A 26,525-nucleotide genomic window follows, 5' to 3' on the forward strand; every position below is an offset into this window, starting at 1 on the left:
TGTGTACATACATGTGCGGAGTGCGGGAGGGGGCGGGGCCGAGCGGGGAAGTGTCGGCCTCCCTGCACACGTAACCAGCCTAAATATCGGGTAACAGCAAAGCACCCGATGTTTACCTTGGTTACCCGATATTTACCTTGGTTACGGGCCTACACCGCTTAGCGCTGGCTCCTTGCACCGTAACCAGGGTAAATATCGGGTAACCAACCAAAGCTGGTGACGTGTGCAGGGAGCCAGAGAGCATGCGCAGCGAAATCCGACGGATCTCGCTGCTCAAAAAACGTTACATGCTGCGTTCCTCCCGCCCGGCGGTCAGTCGTTCCACGACTGATCAGTCGGGCGGAGGGTGCAACGCAGCATCATCAGTCACAATCCGCTGCTCATACAAGTCTATGGGAGCAGCGGAATCCGCTAAACGGATTCCGCTGTTTACAAGAGCAGCGGATTGTGACTGATAGATTTTAGCGGAAATGTGAACTTAGCCTTAATCATACATGATGCATTTTCTTTTCCTCGGACCACTCGGCCCCAGGAAAAAAAATATAAACAAATTGGACAAGTGCACACCCCGTAGAGCAACATGGGTGTAAATGCTATCCATCAAAGCATAGATAGCCCCCGTCTGATTTAAATGGTCGTGTGCATGAGCCCTTAGGGTACGTTCATACTACGTCTTTCTCGGGCAGGCGAACCTAGAGAGTTTATCAGGAGGAAGACTGTTCAGGAAATTTTGTTTCCTGAGCACTCTTTTAATAGCTGGTGAATTTTTGAGTTTTTTGGGGGTTTTTTTCGGAAGGGAACTTTTGTTCCAGTGGCTTCTGAACTTTTTATTATCTTCATTCAGCACTTAGGGGTACTTTGCACGCTGCGACATCGCAAGCCGATGCTGCGATGTCGAGCGCGATAGTCCCCCGCCCCCGTCGCAGCAGCGATATTTTGTGATTCCTGGCGTAGCGAACATTATCGCTACGCCGGCTTCACACGCACTCACCTGCTGTGCGACGTCACTCTGGCTGGCGATCCGCCTCCTTCCTAAGGGGACGGGTTGTGTGGCGTCACAGCGACGTCACACGGCAGGGGCCAATAGCAGCAGAGGGGCGGGATGAGCAGGATGTAAACATCCCGCCCACCTCCGTCCTTCCGCATTGCAGCCGGCGGCAGGTAAGGAGATGTTCCTCGCTCCTGCGACTTCATACACAGCGATGTGTGCTGCCACAGGAACGAGGAACAACATCATACCTGTCGTTGCACCGGCATTATGGAAATGTCGGACCCTACACCGATGATACGATAACGACGCTTTTGCGCTCATTAATCGTATCAAAAAGGATTTGCATACTACGATATCGACTGCGACGCCGGATGTGCGTCACTTTCGATTTGACCCCACCGACATCGCACCTACGATGTCGTAGTGTGCAAAGCCCGCCTTAGAGATCGCTGGTATTTTCTGAAGCAAATATGCCGGCAAAATGGGGCAATAGATCCATAGGCATCTCTTAAAACTCCCCATTAATTTCAGTAAAGATAATGCTGAAAGAATGGTCAGGCCGCTTTGGAAACCTGAAGCGGTGACAAGACTGATCATATGAGTTGTTGTTAAATATGCTTTTTTTTATAGAAATCCATATGTTCATTATTTTCAGCATTTACTTTCCAGGCAGTTTTTGGAGCTGAATTAGAAAATCCACAGACGCAATTTACAGAAAAATCACACCTCTAAAATAGTTGCATGACAGAAAATAAACCAATAAAAATCAATAGAAATAGCTTTTTACCCTGCTTGTCTGGAAGGACCTTGAGCCTACACAGCAGTATGGCATTATACCTGAGAAGAGTAAGGAAAGACTATTATTAGCTGCCAGGAGGGGAAGGAGACTGATTCTGATTAGAGCAGGTCCAGCAACACAGCGAAGTAGCAGTTTAAAACAGTTAAAAGAGTATTTCTAGACTTTTCGTATGGAAATCCTTCATGTAATAACCTCTGTAACAATTCAATTGTTTTATACATTTGTTTTTTTGTTTACTTCTAGGAGCTGGCAGGAAGGTATTGCACTATGCAGTGTATCAGATACCCGATCCAACTTTACTAGTTTGACTTTCAACCCCATGGATTGGCGTCAGCTGTGTTTGTCTAGTGAGGATTGCCTCAGTATTTGGAATATTGAAGTTTGTGACACAGTGTACGACCTGAAATCAATGTAAGCCATCACTCACTGACACTGGCAATACTCGCTTTTATGTATTTCCAGCCCAAACACTGAATGCACTACATGTATATACTTACACAAGGAAACCTGCCACCTTAAATAGGTTGTCCAGCCCACTAGGAGCATGCTATAGAGCAGGGAGTGTTATAATGGGGTGCATGGGGTTCATTACTGGCTCTGTAAGGTTGAAGCAAAGAATAGCGCTACACATTGGTATAGTGCTATTGTCTAATGTGGTATTGGGGCTCCTGACACAAGTGTGTATAGCGCCTAGAGCTACATTTGGTACAGTGCTGGCTATTATTTCACTATATAATGCCACTTCATTGTTATTACACATCAGTAATGTAATGCTGAGATTATATTCTTGTTAAGTAGCTTCCGTATATTGGTGACATGCTCACTGAATATACAAAATTCACTGAAAATACATATTGAGCACAAGATACAATAGCTAATAACATAGATGCAATTAATATGTACTGACAGGGTTTTTCATTCATAGACCGATCAAACTTCTGAATGAAGATGGTCTAATGGCAGAAGAGGATGGTCGTCTCAGTCGCCTTTCCCACTTTGGACCCCAAATACCTTTACATGCCATAGCTGGCCTAGTAGGTGACGAAATGGAAGGATTCATAGTAAGTTAGAAAGGCAATGCTAGTAACGTTGACCATGATATATTCATCTTCCTTTCTGCTATTCAGTTTCATATTGCAATTTCAAGGTGTATAGAAGGCTTTCACAGTATGTTTTTTTTTTACGTCCCCACCGGAGTCCACTCCAGCGACTTCTACTCCGATCACCAGGCGACGCCATGTTCCTGCCGTGGATAGTGGTGGTGATGGGAGAGAAGTCGATGCCAGCGGCGCTGGTGGGCACAGGCTCCGCTCATCCACTGGGCTGAGTTTCCTTGGGATCTGCAGTACCACTGGCTGACTGTAGGTGCCGTGTGTCTTCCAGCTGAAGTACCATCATTCATCTACAACCAATGGGTAGACACAACACCCTTCTTATTTCCCCTCCTGTCTGCTGACCTCTGCCAGAGATAGTTCTGTATTCCTAGTTCCTGTGTCCGCCCTGTTCTGTTTAGTGATTCTGGTGTTCTGACTTCTGCTTGTTTCCTTACTACCCTGCTGCCTGCTGTTTATGTACCTCACTGCCCGGTCCGGATTTGACCTCTGCTTTGTTTTCTGATTACGTCCTTGCCTGCGTGATTCTGTCCAATGGGAAGACACCACACCCTTCTTATTTCCCCTCCTGTCTGCTGACCTCTGCCAGAGATAGTTCTGTATTCCTGGTTCCTGTGTCCGCCCTGTTCTGTTTAGTGATTCTGGTGTTCTGACTTGTGCTTGTTTCTTGACTATCCTGCTGCCTGCTGCTTATGTACCTCACTGCCCGGTCCGGATTTGACCTTTGCTTTGTTTTCTGATTACGTCCTTGCCTGCGTGATTCTGTCTCGCATTTCCCGCTTTGACCCTGCCTGACTGCTACTCTCATCGGACTGCAGCCTTCCACTGGTAGTGATCTCCAGGGCCCTGAGTAATTCCAAATCCCTGTATAGGGGTTAAAGAGTTTAAGAGTTCTAGGGGTCCTGCTTGGTGAGTGGCTTCCCTCTAGCCTGTCCATTACAGCCCGTCTGAGTCTGTGGATCCAAGCAGGCATTACAGTTTTATATTCGGGGTTTGCATTGTCTATGGTCATGGGGTAGATTAGCAGAAAAAAATATTCTGTCATCAAGGACTGTACTCTATTTCTAACTTTGCTTTTTATGCATTTAAGTTAAAAGAACAAAGAAAACCCATAGTGAAACCCAGTAGCCATTGCTGGAGCTCAACATCTCTATTGTTCGTTGGATGTAAAGAAGGACAACTACTGTCTATTAATCCCGAGACACAGAGAATCACTGCTCTGAACCTAACAGAGCCGCCTACAGCTGGTAAGGAGTACAATAGATCAGTATTATTAATGCATTAATAGGGAATAAACACTGAAGGGGTTAAAACCTAATTGGCCCAGGGTGGATATGAGCAAGCCAGCAATATCCGGAAGATACCGGACAGGTGGAAACAAATTTCTTCCTGCTTGAATCAAATGTGCAGGCTGCAGACGATCAGTGGAGGTGAAGATCATTTCTTATTTATTTCCTATACCATCTGGTGAATTGTGCATATTAGTTCAGAACCTAACATTTTTCTTTGAGTTTGTATCATTCTTGTAAATTTTCAATAAAACCTATAGTTAAAAAAGAGGAGGGTGTCATCCGGGACATTGGTTATTTTTTTTTAATGTGGCTAATAACTTACTGGCAGGTAGTTGCTTATTACCTGCCTGTCCTGCCCTGTGACGATTTGTTCCAGTTTAGGTGGACACTCTCCTGGCAGCTCTTTCGCTTCTGGTTTTCTCTGGCAATGGTGTGTCAATGCAGATGTCATATTGATTGATAGCATATTCCCCATAGTTTGGCAGTGGTGAGCCGGCTATCAATCAGCATGAAAATGGCAGTGATGACCCATTGACAGAACAGGCCATTGGCAGAGCAGAAGAGAAGAAACTGCTCTGTCAAGGTGATGTCCCTGTACGTTGGACAATTGCCAGCAGGAGCGGTCCGTGATGATTTGGCAGAGATCATCACCGGGCAAAACGGGAGGTACTTAGCAACTACCAGTCTGTAAGTTCTTAGCTCCATATGGAAAATGTCCTGGATAACACCTTTGAGTTTTACTTTTAGAGTAGGGGGACAACTCCTAAACCGTATGCTGAGGAAAAAAGTATTGGGTAACATTTATACTTTAAATCATCATTATTGTTATTAAGGCTATATTCATATCATGGCTGCCACTCTTACAGGTCTTCCCTAATAAGGGCACCTATATCACCGTAACAAAAACGGGCAAACTAGCAATGCTTAATATCAACACCAACAAAACTAATATGCAAATGCATAAAAGATATAGAAATCTTTATTAAACAATTTAAATAAAGGAATAAAAAATGTCTCAACAATTGGCACCTCCCATGGGGCAGATGTAATCTATTGAGAATACCTAGCTGACCCCTCTATAAATGAAGTAAACAGGGAGCAAAGAGAGTATGCCGGCGTTCCCCACACCCAACGCACGTTTCGTATTAGCAATGCTTCTTCCAGGCCCCCGTTTGTAGGTATACCTCGTATCACTGTGGGACCATATTTATATGTATATACTATGCGATGTAAATTTAGTTTGATATTTTTGGCACACTTGTGTTTCACCTGTATTTTCTTATCATGACAAACATGTCAAATACCGAGTAGTATGCATATTGATATATATATTTTCTTTGTCGCTCCATTGGGAGACCCAGACAATTGGGTGTATAGCTTCTGCCTCCGGAGGCCACACAAAGTATTACACTTTAAAAAGTGTAACCCCTCCCCTCTGCCTATACACCCTCCCGTGCATCACGGGCTCCTAAGTTTTAAGCTTTGTGTGGAAGGAGGCACACATCCACTCATGCTCCCATTTTAGTCAGCAGCAGCTGCTGATTTTATCGGTTGGAAGAAAAGAGGGCCCCCACAGGGCTCCCGGCATGCTCCCTTCTCACCCCACTAAGTCGGCGGTGCTGTTAAGGTTGAGGTACCCATTGCGGGTACAGAGGCTGGAGCTACATGCCGTTTTCCTTCACCATCCCTTAGAGGCTCTGGGAGAAGTGGGATCCTAACCGGTCATCCATTCACTGGGACCGGGCTCCCTCCGCAGCCCCTGAGGGAATCTGCCGGACAGGAGACTTTGTATCATCAGGGACAGGGCCCTGCATCTAAAGGTACTCTGTGTCCCCATGGGGACGGTGCATGGAGCGCTTGTCTCACAGACGCTGCAGCTGCTGCTGGTTTTGTGACGACCGGGACTTCCGCGCCGATCGCGCCTGTTTGTCGGCCGCGGTATTAAATTTAGTCCCCGGCTTCATGCGGCCTAGTACCATAACTCCCGCCCCCGGGCCTGCCAGTCAGGGGTAAGGGCGGGACGGTCGACCTGACGTCGGCAGTGAGGGCTGGAGCATACTTTAGGTTTCCTCCCCCCCCCCCTCACTGATCACTGTGGGGCACCAGATTCCCGCACTTTTCTAGTCGCCGCCCACGGCTCCCTCCTCCCCTGAGAGCTCCGGCAGCCATTTTTACAACATATAGAGGAGTCGGCTTCGCAGCAGGAGAAACACCAGTTTAGGTTTCCCAAACGTACACGGAGTGCGTTTTTCGATCACTCTAACTTCAGAGATGCTGTCCAGAAGCACAGAGCTTTTCCGGACAAGCGCTTTACTAAGCGCCTTAATGACACACGTTACCCCTTCCCCTCTGACGTAGTTGAGGGTTGGGCTCAATGTCCCAAGGTGGATCCTCCAGTCTCTAGACTGGCGGCTAGATCTGTAGTATCAGTTGCAGATGGCTCATCGCTCAAGGATGCCACTGACAGGCAGATAGAGCTCCTGGTGAAATCCATCTATGAAGCCACAGGCGCGTCTTTTGCCCCGGCCTTTGCAGCTGTGTGGGCACTCCAAGCTATCTCAGCTTGTCTGTCTGAGATTAATGCGGTCACACGTACCTCTGCTCCGCAAGTTGTGTCTTTGACTTCTCAGGCGTCGGTTTTTTCGTCCTACGCCATGAACGCCGTCCTGGACTCTGCTAGCCGTACAGCGGTAGCATCCGCTAATTCGGTGGCAGTCCGCAGGGCCATGTGGTTACGCAAATGGAAGGCAGACTTTGCTTCCAAGAAGTTTTTAACCGGTTTGCCGTTTTCTGGCGACCGATTGTTTGGCGAGCGATTGGATGAAATTATTCAGGAATCCAAGGGAAAGGACTCGTCCTTACCCCAGTCCAAACCGAAGAGACCTCAGCTACGGATGTCTCACGGTTACAGGATAGAGTTCAGCTCTCGTCCTCCGACTAGTTTCTTCAGAACATCTCCGCCCCCATCGGGCCGGCGCACTTTTTCAGGGCGTCCTGAAGTCAGAGGGAGTGGTGATTCCCGTTCCCCCTCAGGAACATGGTCTTTCTACTCCAGCTTGTTCGTGGTGCCAAAGAAGGACGGATCATTCCGTCCCGTTCTGGATCTCAAACTGCTCAACAGGCATGTGAGCACCAGAAGGTTTCGGATGGAATCTCTCCGCTCGGTCATCGCTTCGATGTCACAAGGAGACTTCCTAGCATCAATCGACATCAAGGATGCTTATCTCCATGTGTCGTTCGCACCCGAGCATCAACGCTTCCTGCGTTTCGCCATCGGGGACGAACACCTTCAGTTCGTGGCACTGCCTTTCGGCCTGGCGACAGCCCCACGGGTCTTCACCAAGGTCATGGCATCTGTTGTTGCGGCCCTACACTCTCAGGGCCACTCGGTGATCCCTTACTTAGACGATCTAGTCAGGGCACCCTCCCGGGTGGCGTGTCAACACAGCCTGAACGTCGCTCTGGAGACTCTCCAGCGGTTCGGGTGGATCATCAATTTCCCAAAGTCCAAGTTGACACCGACCCAATCACTGACTTACCTCGGGATGGAGTTTCCTACTCTCTCAGCGATAGTCAAGCTACCGCTGGACAAACAGCTTTCGCTGCAGACAGGGGCGCAATCTCTTCTTCGGGGCCAGTCACACCCCTTGAGGCGCCTCATGCACTTCCTGGGGAAGATGGTGGCAGCAATGGAGGCAGTCCCCTTCGCGCAGTTTCATCTGCGCCCTCTCCAATGGGACATTCTCCGCAAATGGGACAGGAGGTCGACGTCCCTCGACAGGAACGTCTCTCTTTCCCTTGCAGCCAAAACCTCCCTTCAGTGGTGGCTTCTTCCCACTTCTCTGTCGCAGGGAAAGTCCTTCCTGCCCCCATCCTGGGCTGTGGTCACGACGGACGCGAGTCTGTCAGGGTGGGGAGCGTTTTTTCTCCACCACAGGGCTCAGGGAACCTGGACTCCGACAGAGTCCTCCCTTCAGATCAATGTTCTGGAGATAAGGGCAGTATATCTAGCCCTAAAGGCGTTCCATTGGTGGCTGGAGGGCAGGCAGATCCGCATACAGTCGGACAACGCTACGGCGGTAGCGTACATCACCCACCAGGGCGGCACGCGCAGCCGTCAAGCCTTCCAGGAAGTCCGGCGGATTCTGCTGTGGGCGGAGGCCACAGCCTCCACCATCTCCGCAGTTCAAATCCCGGGCGTAGAAAACTGGGAAGCAGACTTTCTCAGTCGTCAGGGCATGGATGCGGGGGAATGGTCTCTTCACCCAGATGTGTTTCGAGAGATCTGTCGCCGCTGGGGAACGCCGGACGTCGATCTCATGGCGTCACAGCACAACAACAAAGTCCCGGCATTCATGGCACGGTCTCAAGATCACAGAGCTCTGGCGGCGGACGCATTAGTTCAGGATTGGTCGCAGTTTCGACTGCCTTATGTATTTCCCCCTCTGGCGATGCTGCCCAGAGTGCTGCGCAAAAATCAGGTCCGACTGTCGTCGCGCCATTCTCGTCGCTCCAGATTGGCCGAGGCGGTCGTGGTACCCGGATCTGTGGCATCTCACGGTGGGTCAACCGTGGGCGCTCCCAGACCGCCCAGACTTGCTGTCACAAGGGCCGTTTTTCCATCTGAATTCTGTGGCCCTCAACCTGACTGTGTGGCCATTGAGTCCTGGCTCCTAGCATCCTCAGGGTTATCTCAAGATGTCATTGCCACCATGAGACAGGCCAGGAAACCAACGTCCGCCAAGATCTATCACAGGTCTTGGAGGATCTTCTTATCCTGGTGCTCTGATAAGGGTTTTGCTGCCTGGCCTTTTGCCTTACCCACTTTTCTTTCATTCCTTCAATCCGGAATGGACAAGGGTTTGTCTCTCGGCTCTCTCAAGGGACAAGTATCGGCGCTATCCGTATTTTTTCAAGAGCGTCTAGCCAGGCTTCCGCAGGTCCGCAAGTTCCTGCAGGGAGTTTGCCACATAGTTCCACCTTACAAGCGTCCGCTGGAACCCTGGGACCTTAACAAGGTGCTAACGGCTCTTCAGAGACCACCTTTCGAGCCGCTGCGGGATGTCTCTTTATCACGTCTTTCGCAGAGGGTGGCATTTCTAGTGGCAGTTACATCGCTCCGTAGAGTGTCGGAGCTGGCAGCGCTGTCATGCAAAGCCCCCTTCCTGGTTTTTCACCAGGATAAGGTGGTTCTGCGTCCTGTTCCGGAATTTCTCCCTAAGGTGGTATCTCTTTTTCATCTCAATCAGGATATCTCCTTACCTTCATTTTGCCCTAATCCGGTTCACCAATGTGAAAAGGATTTGCACTCATTAGATCTGGTGAGAGCACTCCGGTTCTACGTGGCTCGCACGGCGCCCCTGCGCCGTTCTGATGCGCTCTTTGTCCTTGTCGCTGGCCAGCGTAGGGGTTCGCAGGCTTCCAAGTCAACCTTGGCTCGGTGGATCAAGGAACCGATTCTTGAAGCCTACCGTTCTTCTGGGCTTCCGCTTCCTTTGGGGCTGAAAGCCCATTCTACCAGAGCCGTGGGTGCGTCCTGGGCATTGCGGCACCGGGCTACGGCTCAGCAGGTGTGTCAGGCAGCTACCTGGTCTAGTCTGCACACTTTCACGAAACACTATCAGGTGCATACCTATGCTTCGGCAGACGCCAGTCTAGGTAGGCGAGTCCTTCAGGCGGCGGTTGCCCACCTGTAAGAGGGGGCCGTTTCGGCTCTTTTTATTGAGGTATTCTTTTACCCACCCAGGGACTGCTTTTGGACGTCCCAATTGTCTGGGTCTCCCAATGGAGCGACAAAGAAGAAGGGAATTTTGTTTACTTACCGTAAATTCCTTTTCTTCTAGCTCCTATTGGGAGACCCAGCACCCGCCCCTGTTCCCTTCGGGCTGTTTGTTCTTTTGTGTACACATGTTGTTCATGTTGAATCGTTTCTTTTGGTTCATGGTTTTCAGTTCTCCGAACATCCTTCGGATTGAATTTACCTTAGACCAATTTATAAGTTTCCTCCTTCCTGCTTTTGCACCAAAACTGAGGAGCCCGTGATGCACGGGAGGGTGTATAGGCAGAGGGGAGGGGTTACACTTTTTAAAGTGTAATACTTTGTGTGGCCTCCGGAGGCAGAAGCTATACACCCAATTGTCTGGGTCTCCCAATAGGAGCTAGAAGAAAAGGAATTTACGGTAAGTAAACAAAATTCCCTTCTTTTGGTCCGGTGTTACTATTCTATTATATTACTTCATATATAGGGAGGGATCAGCTAGGTGTTCCCAATATATTACATCTTCCCTGTTGTGAATACATTTGAATTAGAATCCAGTTTGGGGCTCCCTCTTGTGGTCAGTGCTGGTAATGCAGCTGACTTGCTGAGCGGGACCTGGATAGCTGAGTAGGATTTGCGATCAGGCCATTTGTTTTTGGCCTATATAACTATGTAGCTTCCTTTTGTTTCTTGCCGGGGCTCAATTGTATTTCCTGTGTTCTAAGGACTTCCTGAAACCAGCCGTGTTCTCTGTGTCTACCAGAACTCCTCTCAGATAAGGTGGTCTTGTACCTTTGCTTATGGTTTTTCACTTTCTTGTAATTTTGCCTGTGTGGAGTTCCTGGTGGAATTGGAATATTCCCTGCTGAGAGTATCTGTGTACCTTGCTCCATGTTCTGTATTGTATTGTGTTTTGTCATGCTTGGTACAATATTCAGTCCACTCTCTATATCAATGTTTTTCTTGGATCCCAGTAACACCAGAGTACTGATATAGCGGGGGAGAGCCTGTTCAGGCTCAGTATTTTTCCATGTCAGTTGTGCTGGTATTTATTAGGGTTTTTATGATTGCAGTCAGTACTCTTTCCTATTCTTTCCTATGCAGATAGTTTTGGGCCTCATCTTTGCTGACTCTGTTCTCTAGCTACGTATTGTGTTTTCCTATATCACCGCAATCTTTACATGTGGGGGGCTATCTATATCTTTGGGGACTACTCCGAGGCAGATTAGCTTTTCTACATTTCTCTCTGTTAGGGTATGTGCGCACTAGGCGTTTTTTTCACGCTGCGTTTTTATGTGCGTTTTTGTCTAAAAAACGCACCCGCGGCTAAAAAAACGCGGCAAAAACGCATGCGTTTTTGCCGCGATTTGGTGCGTTTTTTGCTGCGTTTTTGCTCACTGCGTTTTTAATCAGTGCACAATGCCATTAAAGATTGTTGATGAAAAAAAAAAAAAAAAAAGGTCTGATGTCATTTCCTTCTTCAAAATGTTCATTGTATGCAGGAGAGCAGACAGCTGCAGAACTAGTGTATGCAGGAGAGCAGACAGCAGCTGCAGAACTACAAGTCTCAGCATCCTCCATTCACTAGTGTATGCAGGAGAGCAGACAGCAGCTGCAGAACTACAAGTCTCAGCATCCTCCATTCACTAGTGTATGCAGGAGAGCAGACAGCAGCTGCAGAGCTACAAGTCTCAGCATCCTCCATTCACTAGTGTATGGAGGAGAGCAGACAGCAGCTGCAGAACTACAAGTCTCAGCATCCTCCATTCACTAGTGTATGCAGGAGAGCAGACAGCAGCTGCAGAACTACAAGGCTCAGCATCCTCCATCCAGGACTGTATGCAGTTTTTTGCCCAAAAAGAAAAAAAAAATGACATGGGCTTCGCCATATTTTTGTATGCTAGCCGGGTACAGCAGGCAGGTACGGGCTGCCCCCAACCCCCAGCTGCCTATTTGTACCCGGCTGGGAACCAAAAATATAGAGAAGCCCTTTTTTTTTAATTATTTCATGAAATAATTAAAAAAAAAAAAATTACGTGGGCTTCGCCTAATTTTTGAGTCCAGCCGGGTACAACTAGGCAGCTGGGGATTGGAATCCACAGTGCAGGGTACCCATGCTTTCTGGGCACCCCCACTGCGAATTGCAGTCCGCAGCCACCCCAGAAAATGGCGCTTTCATAGAAGCGCCATCTTCTGGCGCTGTATCCAACTCTTCTAGCTGCCCTGGTGACGGGTGGCTAGCTAGGTAATAATGGAGTTAGGGCTAGCTGTATATTATCAGCTAGCCCTAAGCCCGAAATTCATGGTGTCACGCCAATATTAGACATGGCCACCATGAATTTCTAGTAAATATAAAAAAAAACACAACACACAGAAAAATATTTTTATTAGAAATAAAACACAACACAATTAGTGACTCCATCTTTATTGAAATAAACCCCCCTCCGCAGTAATCCTGGGTCAGGGTCCCGCGCCGTCCAATCAGGATCCAATATCATCTGATCGGTTTGCTGGAAGGCAAAGCGATCAGATGATGTGTCAGGATCAAGTGCCTGAATCCCATCACACATCAGCTGATTGTATAAAAGCCGATTATACAATCAGCTGATGCATCAGTAGAAAAAAAAAAAAAAAAAAAAAAATACATACTCACTTATGTGCTGTGGTGATTACCGGCAGCTCCTGGAGCGATCGATTGGACAGCAGTCTGATCCTATACGATCGCTGCCGGAGCTGCCGGTAATCAGCTGATGAAGTCCCCTGACGGCAGGATCAGCTGATAGCCGGCCGGGCGCGAAAAAGCCGGCGAGACTACGATCAGCTGATGCGTCAGGTGACTGCATCAGGTGATCAGCGCCAGGTCCTGCAAGCAAGGTCCTGCCCCGGGGAGACTGCACACAGCCAGAGCGGCGGTACCGGGAGGAGCTGGGAGCGGGCATGGCACCGGGACCCTGCGGACAGGTGAGTATATATGACATTTTTTTTTTCTACTGTTCACTTTGTTTTTCGCCGCTGCCTCCACCTCCCGCCCAGACATGGCGCCGCATGGAGCTCACATGCACAGGACGGGAGGTGGACGCAGCGGTGACGGTACCGGGAGGATTCATGCTTCTGTGTTTACCAACAGAAGGAATCCTCTTCCTGTACACGTCACTGTAGTGCCCACCCCTTGCGTTTATAGCTGCGTTTTTAGTCATAGAAACGCGGCTATATGCGTTATTCATTGCATTTTTAACATCTCATTGAATTCAATGAGTGAAAAACGCAGTGGAAAACGCAGAAATAATTGACATGCTGCGTTTTTGTGGTCACCACAAAAACGCAGCTAAAAAAAAACGCTGTGTGAGGACAGCACTTCTGAAAACCCATTGACATTGCTGGGGAAGCAATGTCACTGCGTTTTCAGCACAAAAACGCGGTAAAAAACGCCGCTAAAAACGCGGCAAAAACGCCTAGTGCGCACATAGCCTTAGAGAATTTAGTTCTCCGGCTGTGTCGAGACGACTAGGTCATCGTAGGCTCGTCCCACGGCTACTTCTAGTTGTGTGTCAGTATTAGGTCTGCAGTCTGTTAAGGTTCCAGCCACTCTGGTTATTTTCTGTGTTTCCGAGTTATTTTCTGATCCTCCTCGGTCACTGGATCACAACACTTCTCCATAGGAAGTGCCAATTGGTGAGCCATTTTTTATTCCTTTGTTTAAATAGTTTAATAAAGATTTATAGCTCTCCCCTAATAGACAACCTCTTCTTAACTGCTAAAGTTCCCCAGAGAATATGAAAAAAACACACTCACCTCCCAGGCCAGAGGTGCTTCTGCAGTATCGGTGCTGTGTCTCAGTCATGTGTTACTGTAGAAGCTGCTCCGGCCTGGGAGATTATCTGGAGCACCTTAGCTGTTAAGAAATGACTTTCTGGTTGTGGACATCCCAATTTAAAGGGGTCCTAGAAATCCAATGGTTTCTTAGTGGACAATGCTTTGAGTTCACTGTGGATTTCACTCCACTCACTTAAGGGGTGAAATCTGCAGTGGAAATCCATTGACATACAGCAGATTTGAGCAGGTCAGTTTCCACACCTGATTTTTTGCACATGATGAAGAGATTTACTACAATGCCATCCACTTTGCTGCTACTATCATACATTATAGATTTTGCCACATATTTGCCCTGTGGAACATTCCCTAATAGAAATGTTTTCTACTTACCAGGAGCATCACCAAGAGCGGCCATCTATGAGGGAAACATAAAAACCATGGCGCTTCACAAGGAAGGACTATACATAGGAGGCAGTGTAAGACTTTGTTTAATTTTTGTATTCGTTTACCACATCATTTTTACATCTACTGTTTCTGAGCAGACGAGTGGACTCCTGTACGTGTGCCGCTTTCAAAGATTACATTTATATTTCAACTTAAATCAAGTTTTCTTTTTATGAACTCTCATATGAGATAATATGAATGAAGAGTGATCGCCAACCGGTACTGTGCGCTACCGCCATGCCTGTGTGGTTGTAACGGCAAGCCACCCACTAATCAGGACCCCGAGGTACCTCAAAACCCTTTAACCCTTATACAGGGATTAGGAATTACTGCAGGATCCAGTGGTTCACTGCCTGCCTAAGGGTAGGCTGCAGTCCAGAGATGGGGATAGTTGCCAGGCAGTGTCAAAACTAGAATGTCAGCAAGGTACAAAAATGGAAGGTAGGGGGAATGTCCAGAAAAACAAGCAGAGGTCAAATCGAGATGTCAGGTGAGGTACAAAAGAGCAGGCAGGAGGAATGTCTGGAAAACAGGCCGTGGTCAAAACCGGGATGTCAGGTGAGGTACAAAAGAGCAGGCAGGAGGGACGTCAATAAACAAAGCCGAGTTCATACGAGATATAAAAAGCAAGGTGCACAGTACCAGGAAGGATGTGGCTCACAGCAACACAAGACTATATCTGGCAAAGATCCAAGAACACTGAAGGATATAAAAAGGGTGTGGTGCCTTCCCATAGATTGGAGTATGAGCTGATACTAGCTGGAAGGCACACACCCCTACAGTCAGCCAGCAGTACTGCAAGTTCCAGGCCGACCAAGCCTGGTGAATATGCGGCGACTCCGCCCACCAGAGCCACTGGAACTGACCTCTCCCTCATCACCAGCACTGCCTGCAGTGTGAGCAGAGCAGCGCCTGGTGACTGGGGCAGACGGCACCGGAGTAGGCCCTGGTGGAGATGTCACAGTAGAGCAGCGCCTGGTGACTGGGGCAGACGGCACCGGAGTAGGCCCTGGTGGAGATGTCACAGTAGAATGGAAAAAAACAATGGAAAAGATCCAGCTGGACTCCAAGGGGATGAATAAAAATGCTTCTTTATTTGTAACTTGATTAAAAATAAATATCCATATTTCAAGTGAAAACACCGGCTTGTGCACACTGATGAATGGCAGATGTATACCACAACGCGTTTCGGCGGGACGCCTTCCTCAGGTCAACCTGGATCTTTTCCATTGTTTTGTTCCATTACCTTCTCAGCTTGCTGCTGTAATCCGTGCCAGACTAAAGAACATTAATAGGAGGATATATTCAGGCTTGTCTCTGCAGTGGTGAGCGGTTTTTGTTCCTTTCTCTATATCTATCTATTTGTCACAGTAGAATGGCGCCTGGTGACCGGGTCAGGTGTCACCGGAGCAGGCACTGGTGGAGATGTGACAGTGGTGCTCGATCAGGCTGTGATACATGACACATTTCTGCTCTGTGGGTATTAGCCATGAAACCAATCGCTCTTCATCAGACTCAAACACGATATGTCGCAGGTATAGTTTTCTCACTTTGGTGTTGAAGCAGCATGAGCACTAACTACAATTAGTAAGAATCGGTGACAAGGAATAAGGAGCGCTTCTCAGCTGTTACTGGATAGCATGTTTAAGGCTTGTGTGCAAAGAATATTACGATGTTAGTATTAAAGACTTTAATGCGAACTTCACTCTAAATGTTTTTAAGCAAATCAACTATTTCATCTGGGATAATGTTAATATTGCTGGGTAGTAATAGTACTATATAGTAAGGAAAGCTGGGAAGCTGAGATTGGACCTATAGAGGAGGGGCAATGGTTAGAAATATTGGAAGGAATTTCACACCTATCACTCAGTGAAGCACACAGGCTCTCAAGTTTACTTATACATAATGTATATACAACACCAGAGTCTCTGTTTAAAATTGGCACTAGAATGGATGAAAAATGTCTTAGATGTCCTGCAAGTCTATTCATATGATGTGGTCCTCTACCGAATTGGAAAGATACTGGAGGAAAGTAATGGAAATGATCGGTGGCGTGTCTAAGGGTGGTTTTACATGCTACGAAATCGCTACAGCGATCTCGTTGGGGTCACGGCTTTTGTGACGCACATCTGGCCGCTGTAGCGTTCTCGTTGTGTGTGTGTGACTCCTAGGAGCGATTTTGGATCGTTGCAAAAACGTCCAAAATCGCTCCTTGTTGACATGGGGGGTCCTCTCCCAATTATTGCTGCTGTCGCTGGGGCGAAGTTGATCCTCGTCCCTGCGGCAGCACACATCGCTACATGTGACGCCGCAGGAACGAGGAACCTCTCCTTACCTGCCACACGCCAGCAATGAGGAAGGAAGAAGGTGGGCGGGATATTCGTCCCGCTCATCTATTCCCCTCCGCTTTGATTGGGCGGCCGCTTAGTGACGTCGCTGTGACGCCGAGCGAACCGCCCCCTTAGAAAGGAGGCGGTTTGCCGGTCACAGCGACGTCGCCGAGCAGGTAAGTACGTGTGACGCTGCCGTAGCGATAATATTCGCTACTGCAACGATCTTCACATATCGGCATAACGATAGGGGCAGGTGCTATCACGCTCGGCATCGCTAGCATCGGCTAGCAATGTCGCAGCGTGTAAAGCCCGCTTAAGGTAATTCTGGAAAATACTCCACTAGTCTGTGTATTGGGTTATGAAGAGGATATACAGATAATTGAGGTTTGTAAAGTGGCTATAGCACGTAAAAAGGAGTATATTAATAGGATAAACTGATTTAGTAACTTGGAAAAAATATATATACACAGAAAAAGAGGTACTCTTAATAAATTTGAGCAATTATGGGCTTCATGGATTGTGGGCTAGCGTCGAGGGAACTGGTGAGGTATAGACTGCGTCTGATTTGATAAACTATGGAATAGGTGTTATTTCTACCTCAAGAGATACTGATGGGCATTATGAGGAGATTGGGTATGATTGACTTCAAGGGTGGAAGACCATTACTGGAACATTATGGCACTTCAGAATTGCTAACATGTAGTGTTTGTATTGAAGGAAAACCAAAAAGACATGTATTATCCGCATTTTTATTCCTTTCATATTCGAGTAATAAGAAGACGACTGATGGTAATTTATTTGATTTGATTACTGATGTAATGATTCGGATCTACAGTTGTGCTAAATAGTTTACATACAACTGCAGAATTTTTTGCTTTCTTGGCCTTTTTTCAGACAATATGAATGATATCACAATTTTTTTTTTCCACTCATGGTTAGTGGTTGGATGAAGCCATTTATTGTCAAACTACTGTGTTTTCTCTTTTTAAATCATAATGACAACCAAAAACATCCAAATGACAATGATCAAAAGATCACATACCCCAGTTCTTAATACTGTGTATTGCTCCCTCTAACATCAATGACAGCTTAAAGTCTTTTTTGGTAGTTGTGGATGAGGCTCTTTATTTTCTCAGATGGTAAAGTTTCCCATTCTTCCAATTTTCCCAAATCCTCCAATCCCTGTAAATTCCTGGGCTTTATTGCATGAACTGTGCGCTTGAGTTCACTGATATTGTGCTGCATTCATCTTTTCTTCAACTTTGACCAGGTTTCCTGTGCCTTTGTGGCTCACACATCCCCACATCATCAGCGATCTACCTCCGTGCTTTACAGTAGGAATGGTGTTCCTTTCATCATAGACCTTGTTGACACCTCTCCAACTGTAACGTTTATGATTGTGGCCAAAAAGTTTGATTTTGGTCTCCTCACTCTAAATTTCCTAGTTCTAGACGTTTGGAGGCTTGTCTCTGTGCTGTTTGACATATTGTAGGCGAGATACTTTGTGGCATTTGCGCAGTAATGGCTTTCTTCTGGCAACTCGCCAATGCAACCCATTTTTCTTCAAGTGCCTCCTTATTATGCATCTTGAAACAGCCACACCGCTAGTTTTCAGTGAGTCCTGTATTTCAGATAATGTTATTTGTGGATTTTTCGTTGCATCCCGAACAATTTTCCTGTCAGTTGTGCCCAAAAATGTTGTTGATCTACCTGATCGTGGTTTGGTTTTTACAGGACCCTTGATTTTCCATTTGCTAATCACAGTTTGTACACTGCTGACTGGCATTATCAATCCCTTGAATATCTTTTTGTATCCCTTTCCTGTGTTATACAGTTCTACTATCTTTTCCTATCTATCTTATAGATCCCTTGACAATTCTTTTGCTTTCCCCATGACTCACAATCCAGAAATGTTAGTGGATCCCAGAAACTCACTCAGTTTTTATGCACACACACTGATTATAAGCAAACAGGTCACAGGTGAGGATGTTACCTTTTTCTTTTTCGCTCCTAATTGGGAGACCCAGACAGTGGGTGTATAGCTACTGCCTCTGGAGGCCGCACAAAGAACTACACTTAAAAGTGTAAGGCCCCTCCCCTTCTGGCTATACACCCTCCCGTAGGAGTACGGATTCCTCAGTTTTAGCTTTGTGCGCAGGAGGTCAGACACGCACGCATAGCTCCATTGTTTTTAGTCAGCAGCAGCTGCTGACTATGTCGGATGGAAGAAAAGAGGGCCCATACAGGGCTCCCAGCATGCTCCCTTCTCACCCCACTGTATGTCGGAGGTGTTTGTAAGGTTGAGGTACCCATTGCGGGTACGGCGGCAGGAGCCCACATGCTGATTCCTTCCCCATCCCTTTTTACAGGGCTCTGGGTGAAGTGGGATTTACTGGTCTCCAGGCACTGAGACCGTGCTCCATCTACAGCCCCTGGAGAAGATGCTGGATGGAGCGGAGTACATCAGGGACATGGCCCTGCTTCCTCAAGGTACTCTGTGTCCCCGTGCATTTGGCGCTCACACCGCAGCATGCTGGGTGTTGTAGTGCGCCGGGGGACATCAGCGCTACGGCGCTTGTGCCATGGCCTCATTCAGCTTCGCTGAAGCAGGCACACTTCTGGGAATCGGTCGCGCCGGCCGCTGGGACTGCGGCGCGGCTGGCACTTGTGGTGCGCCGGGGACTTCAGCGCGGCCCGCGCTTTTACGGCGGCCGCGCTGATAACTCGAGTCCCCGGCTTTTGCGGCCTGCTTCCGTTCGTTCCCGCCCCCAGACCTGCCAGTCAGGAGAGGGGCGGGACGCTGGCCACTTCGGGGAATCGGTCACGCCGGCCGCTGGGACTGCGGCGCGGCTGGCACTTGTGGTGCGCCGGGGACTTCAGCGCGGCCCGCGCTTTTACGGCGGCCGCGCTGATAACTCGAGTCCCCGGCTTTTGCGGCCTGCTTCCGTTCGTTCCCGCCCCCAGACCTGCCAGTCAGGAGAGGGGCGGGACGCTGGCCAGTGCATCAGCGCCGAGGGCTGGAGTCGTTTTTACATACTCCAGCCCTCACAATCGGCACAGAGGGGACACTGTTTCCCGCACTTTTGTTTGGGAACTCCCACGGACCGCCCCTCTCCACAGAGATACACCAGATGGTGACGCCATAGTTAATGATCTTATATTTAACATCAATAAGATGTTAAATATTTCCCCACCAGCTCCTCTTGTAGAGGAGTCAGCTTCGCAGCACGAGAGAATCCATTTCAGATACCCTAAGCGTACATTAAGCACTTTTCTGGACCACGCTGACTTTAGAGACGCAATCCAGAAACCCCACGCTTATCCTGAAAGGCGTTTTCCTAAACGGCTTAAAGATACACGCTACCCTTTTCCCCGAGGTAGTCAAGGGTTGGACCCAGTGTCCAAAAGTGGATCCTCCAATTTCCAGGCTTGCAGCTAGATCCTTGGTTGCAGTTGAAGATGGAGCGGCACTTAAAGATGCCACTGACAGGCAGATGGAGCTCTGGCTGAAATCCATCTATGAAGCGATTGGAGCGTCATTAGCGCCTTCTTTTGCGGCCGTATGGGCACTCCAAGCTATCTCAGCCGGGCTTGCGCGAGTCGACTCTGTCACACGTGCATTTGCCCCGCAGGTAGCACCATTGACCTCGCAAATGGCGGCATTCGCGTCGTACGCGATTAATGCTGTTCTTGACGCTACAAGCCGCACGGCAGTGGCGTCAGCCAACTCCGTTGTTTTGCGTAGGGCCCTGTGGTTGAGACATTGGAAAGCAGATTCTCATTCCAAGAAGTGCTTAACCAATTTGCCTTTTTCTCGTGACCGATTGTTTGGAGAGCGTTTGGATGAAATCATCAAACACTCCAAGGGTAAGGACTCATCCTTACCGCAACACAGACAAAACAAACCCCAACAGAGGAAGGGTCAGTCTGGTTATCGGTCCTTTCGAGGACCGGGCAGGTCCCAATTCGCCTCGTCAAAAAAGACTCAAAAAGACCAGAGACGCTCAGATTCTTGGAGGTCTCAGTCACGCCCAAAAAGGACAGCCGGAGGAACCGTTGCCAAGACGGCGTCCTCCTGACTTGCGGTCTCCGATTCCCACACCCGCGGTCGGTGGGAGGCTTTCCCACTTTGGCGACATTTGGCTGTCACGCGTCAAAGACCGTTGGGTGAGGGATATTCTGGCTCACGGGTACAGGATAGAGTTCAGTTCTCGTCCGCCAACTCGTTTCTTCAGAACTTCTCCACCACCAGACCGAGCCGATGCTCTGTTGCAGGCGGTGGCCGCTCTAAAGGCGGAAGGAGTGGTGACCTCCGTCCCTCTTCAGGAACAAGGTCACGGTTTTTACTCCAATCTGTTTGTGGTCCCAAAAAAGGACGGATCGTATCGACCCGTCCTGGATCTAAAGTTGCTCAACAGACACGTAAAAGTCAGGAGGTTCCGGATGGAATCCCTACGCTCCGTCATAGCCTCAATGTCTCAAGGAGATTTTCTAGCATCAATAGATATCAAAGATGCGTATCTCCACGTGCCGATTGCACCAGAGCATCAGCGTTTCCTACGCTTCGTCATACACGACGAACACCTACAGTTCGTAGCGTTACCTTTCGGTCTGGCAACAGCCCCCCGGGTCTTCACCAAAGTCATGGCAGCAGTAGTAGCTGTTCTGCACTCGCAGGGTCACTCGGTCATCCCGTATCTAGACGACCTGCTTATAAAGGCACCCTCTCAAGAGGCATGCCAACACAGTCTGAAGGTGGCACTAGACACTCTCCAGAGTTTCGGGTGGATTATCAACTTTCCAAAGTCTCATCTAACCCCGACCCAATCTCTGACTTATCTTGGCATGGAGTTTCATACTCTCTCAGCGATAGTGAGGCTTCCACTGGACAAGCAGTGCTCGCTACGGACTGGAGTGCAATCTCTCCTTCAGAGCCAGTCGCACTCACTGAGGCGCCTCATGCATTTCCTAGGAAAGATGGTAGCAGCAATGGAGGCAGTCCCGTTCGCGCAGTTTCATCTGCGCCCTCTACAATGGGACATTCTACGCCAATGGGACGGGAAATCGACGTCCCTCGACAGGACTGTCTCCCTCTCTCAGACTGCCAAGGACTCTCTGCGTTGGTGGCTTCTCCCCACCTCATTGTCACAGGGAAAGTCGTTCCTTCCCCCGTCCTGGGCAGTGGTCACGACGGATGCGAGCCTATCAGGGTGGGGAGCGGTGTTTCTCCACCACAGGGCTCAGGGGACGTGGACTCAGGAAGAGTCCACCCTGCAGATCAATGTTCTGGAAATCAGAGCAATCTATCTTGCCCTGCGAGCCTTCCAACAATGGCTGGAAGGCAAGCAGATTCGGATTCAGTCGGACAATTCCACGGCGGTGGCGTACATCAACCACCAAGGGGGAACACGCAGTCGCCAAGCTTTTCAAGAAGTCCAGCGGATTTTGTCGTGGGTGGAAAGCAGAGCGTCCACCATATCCGCAGTTCACATCCCAGGCGTGGAAAACTGGGAAGCAGACTTTCTCAGTCGCCAGGGCATGGACGCAGGAGAATGGTCCCTTCACCCGGACGTGTTTCAGCAGATCTGTTGCCGCTGGGGGACGCCGGACGTCGATCTGATGGCGTCACGGCACAACAACAAGGTCCCAGTTTTCATGGCACGGTCTCACGATCACCGAGCGCTGGCGGCAGACGCCTTGGTTCAGGATTGGTCGCAATTCCGACTCCCCTATGTGTTCCCACCTCTAGCATTGTTACCCAGAGTTCTCCGGAAAATCAAGTTCGACTGCCATCGAGCCATACTCGTCGCTCCAGATTGGCCAAGAAGGTCGTGGTACCCGGATCTGTGGCATCTCACGGTAGGCCAACCGTGGACACTACCAAACCGTCCAGATTTGCTGTCTCAAGGGCCGTTTTTCCATCTGAATTCTGCGGCCCTGAACCTGACTGTGTGGCCATTGAGTCCTGGATCCTAGCGGCCTCAGGTTTATCTCATAAAGTTGTTGCCACAATGAGACAGGCTAGAAAACCATCCTCAGCTAAGATCTATCACAGGACGTGGAAGATATTCTTAGCGTGGTGCTTGGCTCAAGGGTTTTCTCCCTGGCCATTTGCATTGCCAATTTTTCTTTCCTTCCTGCAGTCTGGGTTGGAAAAAGGTTTGTCGCTTAGCTCGCTTAAGGGTCAAGTCTCCGCGCTATCCGTATTCTTTCAGAAGCGCTTGGCACGGCTTTCTAAAGTACGCACGTTTCTCCAAGGAGTTTGTCATATCGTTCCTCCTTACAGACGGCCATTGGAACCCTGGGATCTGAACAAGGTTCTCATTGCTCTCCAGAAGCCGCCTTTCGAGCCTTTGAAAGAGGTTCCCCTTTCTCGGCTTTCACAAAAGGTAGTTTTTCTTGTGGCGGTCACGTCTCTTCGAAGAGTGTCCGAGCTAGCGGCGTTATCTTGCAAATCTCCCTTCCTGGTGTTTCACCAAGACAAGGTAGTACTGCGTCCAATTCCAGAGTTTTCTCCCAAGGTGGTTTCTTCCTTTCATCTCAATCAGGATATCACTTTGCCATCTTTGTGTCCGCATCCAGTTCACCAATTTGAAAAGGGTTTACATCTGTTGGACCTGGTGAGAGCACTCAGGATTTACATTTCTCGCACGGCGTCTCTACGCCGTTCTGATGCGCTCTTTGTCCTAGTCGCTGGTCAGCATAAGGGATCGCAAGCTTCCAAATCCACCCTGGCGCGGTGGATCAAGGAACCAATTCTTCACACATACCGTTCTGCTGGGCTTCCGATTCCATCTGGACTGAAGGCCCATTCTACCAGAGCCGTGGGTGCGTCCTGGGCATTGCGGCATCAGGCTACGGCTCAGCAAGTGTGCCAGGCGGCTACCTGGTCGAGTCTGCACACGTTTACCAAACACTATCAAGTGCATACCTACGCTTCGGCAGATGCCAGCCTAGGTAGACAGGTCCTTCAGGCGGCGGTGGCCCACCTGTAGGAAGAGGCTGTCTGACAGCCCGTTCATGTGGTATCTTTTTACCCACCCAGGGACTGCTTTTGGACGTCCCACTGTCTGGGTCTCCCAATTAGGAGCGAAAAAGAAGAAGGGAATTTTGTTTACTTACCGTAAATTCCTTTTCTTCTAGCTCCAATTGGGAGACCCAGCACCCGCCCTATTTGTTCTTAGGGTTTCGTTTTTCGGGTGCACATGTTGTTCATGTTGTTTCTTAAGTTCTCCGATCTTGTTATCGGATTGAATTTGTTTTTGAAACTGTTATTGGCTTTCCTCCTTCTTGCTTTGGTACTAAAACTGAGGAATCCGTACTCCTACGGGAGGGTGTATAGCCAGAAGGGGAGGGGCCTTACACTTTTAGGCCTGTGCCACACATCCGTGCCTCCGGCACGTGTTTGTCATTTTTTACACGTACCGGCGGCACGGAGACACTTTAACCAATGCTACCCTATTGTAGCAGGCACACACACGTAAAACCACACGGAACGTGTGTCCGTGTGCGTTTGTACGTGTGTGCGATTTTCAAAGCGCTGACATGTCAGTGTTTTCTCCCGCAGCACGGGTGTTACACGGCCCGCACCCGTACCACACGGGTGTAGTGTGGATGCGGTCCCGTGTGACACGCGCCGGAGAAAACACACATGTCAGGGAAAAAAATAAAAAACATTAACTCACCTTCTCCAGCCCTCCTGTCTCTGCCGCTGCTGCCTCTTGCTGCCGACCGCCGCTCATTAATCTCATAGAATATTCACTTCACTGCCTGGCAGCAGCAGCAGCGGGGAGACGGGAGGGCTGGAGACCGAGGATCAGCACCACGGACAGCAGCGCGGACATCAGGAAGGACCAGGTGAGTATAATAATTACTGATTCTACGTGTGCTATCGCGGATAACACACGTAGAACACACGTGTCACGCACGTACCAGAGACACGTACTTACCTGCACGCAACACGCAGGGAAAATACGTGTCTCTCGGCACGTGCGTGAAAATCACGTGAGTGTGGCAGAGGCCTTAAGTGTAGTTCTTTGTGCGGCCTCCAGAGGCAGTAGCTATACACCCACTGTCTGGGTCTCCCAATTGGAGCTAGAAGAAAAGGAATTTACGGTAAGTAAACAAAATTCCCTTCATTAGCCACTCAAACCCATTTCTGTGCATGTTATCAGGCCCAAATCACCAGGGTATGTGAACTTTTGATCAGGGTCATTTGGATGTTTTTGGTTGTCATTGTGATTTAAAAAGAGAAAACACAGTAGTTTGACAATAAATTGTTTCACCCAACCACTAACCATGGGTGGAAAAAAGATTTTGTGTTATCATTCATTTTTTCTGAAAAAAGGCCAAGAAAGGAAAAAAATCTGCTTGGGTATGTAAACTTTTGAGCACAACTGTATGCATGCTAGTAAACCTTGTTGTAATAACTTAAACTAAAAGAAAAAATAAATAAAAAAAAAAGAATCGGTGTAAAGAGACTCACAGGACCAGGTAGATGGGAGCCTTGTAAACCGCCTGTTACTTTCCCTTACCTGACGGCATCTGGGGCTCTTATTTTTTATTACCTTGTCTGGCACGATATCACATGTACATCGTGCTACATTAATGATGTCTCCCCAAGCCGGCTAATCAAAAGAGGAGCCAGGAAAGCCATCAGATAACAGGCGGCTCTCATCGCTCCCTTTCAGTAGACACAGATTAGTGATGCGCTCGTTGTACCAGGTTCTGTGAATCAGTTCACACGAACTCTAGAGCTAACTGAACATTGAGATCCGCTGAAATACACTGTGCTCCATTTACAATTAATTCACCAATTCAAGATGTTTGAGCATACATCATATAGATTTCCTGCCATTGTTTTTGTATATTTTAGGGGTTTTTTTTGTATATTTTAGTACGGTAGGTACATTCGGTGTCATTGTTACCATTGGCAGGTCTTGATTTTCATATCTGAATATGAATGTTCTTACATTTATTCTTCTTTGTATGTAGGACGGTATCTTATGGTTATGCTCCATAAAAGGTTCAGAGTTTACTATGAAAGAATGTTGGAACGCAGAAGAACCTATTGAAAGCATCAGTTCTTCACCAGACTACAAGAAGCTTTCCATTGCTACGAAAACGGTATCGGTCTACGTTCGAGATTTACTGGAAATTCCAATGTTTAATTCATCTCCATGTAAAGCGTTTTTTCTCCGTTCCACTGCCTGCTACATGGTGGCTGACCACAGTTTGGCCTCATGATCTAAATTCACCAGTTCCCATTTCAATGGGTATTATGGTTTTATCAAATGAACCTTATTTGTTTGATTTTTTAAAGTCTACAATTATCCAAAGTTGCAGTTATCCATTCAGAAGCTTTATTATTCATTCTAAGGCGGGCTTTGCACACTACGACAGCGCAGGTGCGATATCGATGAGGTCAAATCGAAAGTGACGCACATCCGGCGTCGCAGTCGATATCGTAGTGTGTAAATCCTTTTTGATACGATTAACGAGCGCAAAAGCATCGTTATCGTATGATCGATGTAGGGTCCGACATTTCCATTATTTGGCAGCAGCGATAGGTACGATGTTGTTCCTTGTTCCTGCGGCAGCACACATCGCTGTGTGAGAAGCCGCAGCAGGAACATCTCCTACCTGCGTCACCGTGTCTCACGCCGGCTCTGCGGAAGGAAGGAGGGGGGTGGGATGTTTACGTCCCGCTCATCTCCGCCCCTCCGCTTCTATTGGCCGCCTGCCATGTGACGCCATACGACCCGCCCCCTTAGGAAGGAGGCAGTTCGCCGGCCAGAGCGACGTCGCAGGGCAGGTGAGTGCATGTGAAGCTGCCGTAGCGATAATGTTCGCTACGGCAGCAATCACAAGATATCGCTGCTGCGACGGGGGCGGGGACTATCACTGCAGTGTGGGTAACAGATTGTTACCGATGTCGCAACGTGCAAAGTACCCCTAAGTATATTCGCTATATATTCGGAGTG

The 26,525-nt window shown here is 48.5% G+C and overlaps 1 protein-coding gene across 1 annotated transcript in view; it reads left to right on the forward strand.

Moving 5' to 3' along the window:
* Positions 1–26,525, forward strand: part of CFAP43 (cilia and flagella associated protein 43) — a 207,640-nt gene that overhangs the window by 5,883 nt on the left and 175,232 nt on the right. The window contains exons 4-8 of the mRNA XM_075344505.1: positions 2,034–2,201; positions 2,716–2,851; positions 3,993–4,149; positions 14,159–14,241; positions 25,537–25,668. Of these exons, the coding sequence (XP_075200620.1) occupies positions 2,034–2,201; positions 2,716–2,851; positions 3,993–4,149; positions 14,159–14,241; positions 25,537–25,668 (676 nt within the window). The remainder of the gene's footprint in view (positions 1–2,033; positions 2,202–2,715; positions 2,852–3,992; positions 4,150–14,158; positions 14,242–25,536; positions 25,669–26,525) is intronic.

This window comes from Anomaloglossus baeobatrachus, chromosome 4 (genome assembly GCF_048569485.1).
Source record: "Anomaloglossus baeobatrachus isolate aAnoBae1 chromosome 4, aAnoBae1.hap1, whole genome shotgun sequence".
Lineage (NCBI taxonomy): Eukaryota > Metazoa > Chordata > Amphibia > Anura > Aromobatidae > Anomaloglossus > Anomaloglossus baeobatrachus.